Source organism: Phascolarctos cinereus, unplaced genomic scaffold (assembly GCF_003287225.1).
Source record: "Phascolarctos cinereus isolate Bilbo 61053 unplaced genomic scaffold, phaCin_HiC Scaffold_726;HRSCAF=1367, whole genome shotgun sequence".
Classification (NCBI taxonomy): Eukaryota; Metazoa; Chordata; class Mammalia; order Diprotodontia; family Phascolarctidae; genus Phascolarctos; species Phascolarctos cinereus.
The window spans coordinates 126,147,711-126,153,512 of record NW_027556098.1 but is presented as its reverse complement, the minus strand read 5'-3'; the positions used below and the strand labels follow the sequence as shown (position 1 = coordinate 126,153,512).

The 5,802-nt window shown below is 48.1% G+C and overlaps 1 protein-coding gene across 1 annotated transcript; it reads right to left on the bottom strand.

Moving 5' to 3' along the window:
- Nucleotides 1-518: 518 nt before the first annotated feature.
- On the bottom strand, nt 519-2,027 carry SOX14 (SRY-box transcription factor 14). The gene has a single exon (XM_020986152.2). It carries the CDS (start codon nt 1,642-1,644, stop codon nt 922-924), a length of 723 nt encoding a protein of 240 aa, XP_020841811.1. The 5' UTR covers nt 1,645-2,027; the 3' UTR covers nt 519-921.
- Nucleotides 2,028-5,802: the final 3,775 nt, after the last annotated feature.

The following is a 5,802-nucleotide window of genomic DNA, read 5'->3' as shown; positions in this document are numbered from 1 at the left end:
TCCTTCTGGGTACATTTTCTTTTCCAAGACATCGTCAAAAACATATTTCAATGACCACTTAGGATTTTTTTTTTTGCTTTTAAAAAAATCTTTATGATTCTACATCCTGACTTCATAACCCAAAGTTCTGTCTAAAGTAAATTTAGGTCTAGCTGCACTGGTTCACACAAGTTTAAAGACTATGTGGGTTCTTTTAATTTTCATTTAAAGAAGCAAACACTACCATATCATGGTTTGAAAGAGAAATATTTCCCTCTTGTGTTGTTTTAAACTTTTAAGCCGTTTAAAATTCTGACACGGAAAGCAAATGGTGCCTAGTCCTGTCTGATGGCAAACACAGATATGACACAGATAATCCTATCTTCAGTGTGCAAAAGAAAAAAAAATATATGTATATTTCTCTATATATAATACCAGGGCCTGGAAGATTAAAGTCCAAAGCACATCCGAGAATATAGAAGAGAACATAAATAAAAGCGAAACTGCCTACTCTTGTCCAAAATGGGGTCCAGTCAAATGTTTGTTTTTGTTTGTTGGGGGGGGGGGTTGCGTGGTTGTCAAAACACTTTCAAGTTTCTGGCACCTGTCTGAGCCTTGAAGCCTGGGAGGACTCCCTCCCCCTTCCCCTTCCTTCTTCCACCCTCAGGCGAAGAAAGGAAAAGTTGTAAGGGGGGCCAGCAGGGGTTGGGATCCGCCAAATTTCTGTGGTTACAGAGAAGTCCTCGCCCTTGGAACAGGGTGGAGCGGGCGCCAGTGGCTCAGGTGGGCTGGAAGGGTAAGGGAGCATAGGGAGGATAATAACACATGCAACCCCCAGCCACCCCGCCCCTGTCCCCGCATCCCAAAATGGTCCGACTGCTTTCAGCAGGGATAGGTCCGGGGAGGGGGGAGAAGATGGGAGCAGGGTGGGGATCAAAAGGGTTACATGGCCGTCGCGTGGGCTGAAGAATAAGGGTCTATTCCAGTCTTGGTCATGCCGGGGAAGAGGATGTAGGCAACTGGGGGCTGCAAACTGGACGCCGACCAGGCAGTACAGTTACAGGGCACCACATAGCCCGGGTTGGTAGGGGACGGGTGGGTATGTGTGTGCTGGCTGGGGCAGCTGAGACTGCCGAAAGCCCCATTTTGGTAGCCCAAGGTGGACGCGTAGGGCAGCGTGCTGGTCGCCAAGGTGTGAGGGACCTCAGTCATCTTCTGGATGGCGCTGGAACTAAACTGACTGGGGTCCAGGAGGGAGTAAGGTGCCGAGGTGGGGGGCAGGAACGCCCTGGCTTTCTCGGGAGAGCCGAGGAGACTGTCCGTGGTCCCCACGGGCAGGCCGGCTGCCTTGAGGGGATCAGTTTCTCCGAGGTAAGGTAAAGGGAAGACGTACCTGTCCTTCTTGAGTAGGTTCTTGGGCTTACGTCGTGGCCGATACTTGTAGTCCGGGTGTTCCTTCATGTGCTGGGCGCGAAGCCTCTTGGCCTCATCGATGTAGGGGCGCTTCTCCGCTTCGGAGAGCAGTTTCCACTCGGCCCCTAGACGTTTGCTGATCTCCGAGTTGTGCATCTTGGGGTTTTCCTGGGCCATCTTCCTTCTTTGGCCCCGGGACCATACCATGAAAGCATTCATGGGTCTCTTGATATGGTCGGTGGGCTTGGACATGGTCCCGTAGGCTGGGGGAGAAGGAGAATAGGAGTTTCTTCAGTGATCAGAGATCGAGTCTCTCAGTCTTTCTCTCCTCTCTCCCACTTCCTCTCTGTCCTCTCTCCCTCTTGCTTTCTTGAGTGGAGGGAGGGGTCAAAGGAAGCCCCCCAAAATACTCCCTCCAAATGTTCAGCTAATCATACCAGTTCTTCAGCAAATCCAGTCCTTTCAGAAGCGTCCTTCTCTGGGGGGTAGGGATGGGGGCCGGGTGGGGGTAGAAGAGGGAGGACGATGTAAACAGAGCGTGGAGGGCTGAGGGGAGGGGATGCAAAAAGATCCAGAATTATTTGAGGTCTCTGTGATTAAGCTTTCAAGTATTTGTATAAGTGAGCCTGAGGAAGCTCCCCTTCTCTTCTCTCCTTTTTTCTTTTTCTTTTTTCCCCCCTTTTCTTTTCCTGGAGATGTCTAGCCTTGCAAAGCACCTGGCTGAGAATGAGGGAAGTCTGATGAATATGAGCCAAAAGCGGTGAAGTTCAAAGGCGAGGTTGCTTGGGACTGCACGCAATCTGACATAATCGTGGGGCGTTGACTCCCTAACCTGAACGCCCAATCAGCATGAGAGAGGTAGAGAGAGAATACCTTAAAAGAAAGAAAATAGGAGGAAAGAGAGAGAGGCAGAGAGAGGGAGGGGAATGAGGATGGGAGGAGAGAGAGAGAGAGAGAGAGAGAGAGAGAGAGAGAGAGAGAGAGAGAGAGAGAGAGAGAGAGAGAGAGAGAGAATTAAGTACAGAGGATTAAAGGGAAGACTTGTGTTAGACACTGCACTATTGCGCTATTAGCAGCAAATAAAACTCTTCACGCCTCCTCTCTTTATTTCCAGGGCGTAGGGAATAAATAGGACTTAAAATACAAAGAATAAGAGGGTGGGACTCGAGGGGGAGCAGCCGAAGAAGGTTAGTGCATATTTATAAATAAGGCAGCATCTCAAGCAAGGACTGCATTCCACCCACTCCACCCCCACTTGTAAAGACCCCTTCAAAGTAAAAATGGGGGTAAGACTTGAAATCAACTTTTTGTAGCAGTCACTCAACCTTCCCTCCCCACCCCTCGCCCTTCAATTTCACCTGACCCAGTTCCTCTCTATTCTCTCCTGACTCTCCTGGCGTCCCCCTTCCACGTCCTCATCCAACCCCCCCCGCCAAAGGACCGGTTGGAACCTAGCAGGTGAAAAGGTGGCAAGGTGGCACATATCACAGAGCTGGGGCACAGGGTACTTCGTTTCCACACAGACACACCTGGTGGGCCATCAGAAACCATAATCAGTGTGAAAAGCTAAAAAAAAGAAAAAAAAAGAAAAAAAAAAGCTAGCCCCGGAGCTATGACGATTTGCTAAAGATGAAAACAATCTGTTATTAACTGAGGAAGGAAGGTTTGCCTTTCTAATTCCACTTTTATCCAGCTTGACTTTTTTAAAAAATCTAGTTTCCCCTCTGCAGCCCTTCTAAATTGGAACAGAATAATGAAACCCAACACTGCCCTTTGATTAATTTGATGGGGTTTAAGCCAGCGACGGAGAGCCTTTTACCTTCATAATCTTTCCTGAGCAACTGTACTTTGTACTTGGCTATTGTGCTACACAGCCCTTCATAAGGTTGCACTCCTACTATCAGGCGTCTTCGAACCAAAGGGTGACTGTTATTATTATTATTATTTCAATAGATGGTAATTCTCTGGGTAAAGAGCACTAAATAACCCCTAAGAATCAACCTGCTCGCCTGTTTCCTTTGAATAATTGCCTGCCTAATGTGAAATGCCCTTGGGGAAAATATTTATTAAATGGAAACAATTGTCTTGGGTCCGGTGGGACGTCAGTTGGTTAAGGGTTTACTGGCTTTTTGCATCAGACTGCTCAAAAAGAGATTGTTCCCTTCGCTTCAAATACCTTGGGATGCTTTCCTTGTTCAGGGGTTTTCTTTTCACATTAAAAAACGCATTTAGAGCAATAACTTCGAGGAAAACTTCTCATTTTCTCCTTTGCCACCAGAAAACCCGTATTCGGAATTCGTCCCGACTTTGAATTAGTAAGGAATGGTCAGCCTCTCGGAATATGAGGAAAGAGAGCTACACGGATAGAAAGAGTGGATGAGGGATTTCTGTGAGTTTGATGTGCGTTGTAGCAAAATATGAAATCTCAGACGTGAATAGGGGAGCCTTAAAGACTGTGCAGTGGAGATAAGATGCCCATTTTGGGCTCCATTAGGTAAGGTCTATTTATTTCCCAGTCGCACTAGTCCAGAGAAGGGCATTTTCTGCTCTCGATTCTCTACGTGCCCACACCTATGCATTTTCAGCTATACATACACATATACGCCTAGGGAGCAGATGTACAGTCTTTGTATTCCTTTTCGCCCACATTATTTCCCCAGATGCCTTAGCTTCTCTTCCCCATCCTTTGGATTTCTGTGCAATAAGTTAGTTTCATTTGGCGTCAGGGTAAAAGGGGAAGGGAGAAATGATTTAAGGTCCATTTACCTGTATAGCTTTCAAAGTGCTTCAGGCACCACCTGCTACCTACGTTGTACTCACGCACTTGGAGGGATGTGAACAGATTATCTGTTATACACAGATATGGTCGGTGAGCTCATTATTCTAGGTGTAACTGGCAAGCTTTAATAAGGGGCAGTGATCCTTTAAATATTGGGAAGAAACAGATAAGTCCCTAATATTGAAAAAAAACAGACAAACAAACAAGCCAAAAAACCAACCCCAAACCGCTACCCTAGATGAATTCACACATGGCAAGAACCGGAGCTCTGTTCCTCTAAACATTTGCACTCCGTTCTATAATCGGAAACTCTCAGCTGCGCGTTGATGAGGGTCAATTCAACAAAACCTGCCTAGTTAGCGCGCACATTGCATCCCGACACCTCCCCCCCCCGCCCCCGCCCCAGTCTTAGATTCCAGTATGCACTGATTTTTATTAGGTTTTTGGAAAGGAGGGTACCCTCCTCGTGTATCTTATTTTTTCCCCTCTCTTTGATGCTTTCGCCAACCCTTTGGAGAAGTGAGCTTTTAAGTTACCTCTCAACTCCACCCCTTGGGTCCCTGGTGGCCTCCATCCTCTCCAGGCTGATAGCACAGCATAGATCTGGTCAGGGAGATGGAGACGCAACCTTTTCCCGCAGATCCTACGAAGAATCAATGATTCCCACACTTTATGGTGAACTCCTCTATTCCCCCCCCCTTCCGTAGTGGCACTTACCCCTAGCCAGCGTAGGGTGATGTCACATTCATTCTGTTTGGGTTAGGTCCACCTCAGCTACTCTCTGGCGATTAGTTTTAATATCGCAACCAGGGCTATACAAAGGAGCTCAGAAGGTCGTGGGGAGAGGATAATTGGGGGGAGGGCGGATATGACTGGTAGGATTGATTTACGCCAGATGTAAGGCTGATAGCATCCCGCTCCCCAGCCCCTGCTTATGGTGGCTCTCTTCCTCCTAGCTGCGGAGCGGACTTGCTTCCCACTGCGGCTTTCCCCCTGAGTAGGTGGGGGGTGGGTGGGGGGAGGACAGGACAGGGAGAGGGAAACCTTGAGCGAAGGTTTTTGGGGGAAGAGTGGGGTAAGGCATGGTCGAGGAGGCTGCTGCAACTTTCTTGGTTGCTTTTCCGATTGCCAGCCAGCGCAAAGGTTCTAGAAAGAGAGCATCGCCCGGAGTGAAGACTTCTCTAATTAGAACTTATGCCCCTCAGCACCACCATTTCCACTCTTCTCTCTTGACCATCCGCAACTCCAAGCTAGCGCTCCCCACCTCTTCCAATCCCATAACACACTCAAGTTATCTACTTGTGCTCCTGCTTCCCTGTCGCGATTTTCTGGTATTGAACTGAGAAGGCGTAGGGAACGCCTCTCCAGCCCTAGTAAGTTTGGAGAACAGGTCCCTTTCCGTACATTTATACCTGCAACTGGAAAACATCACGCTGGCCAACACCCGTGAACATAAGTACTGTGAGCTCAGATCTTAAAGATGTCTGGGGAGGTGGGGGGAACTTTCCTGCAGTACTTACTTGACCTTCACTTCGAGAATCAGTGCAACTTGTCGCATTCCACCAGGACTTTGCTCAGGACCGAAGTCTACTTTGTCTCATTTGACTCAAACCAAATTAGTACTGCGTCAC

Bases quoted from the DNA above. Each gene is read 5' to 3' on its own strand.
- SOX14 (XM_020986152.2), bottom strand. From the start codon at position 1,644: ATGTCCAAGCCCACCGACCATATCAAGAGACCCATGAATGCTTTCATG.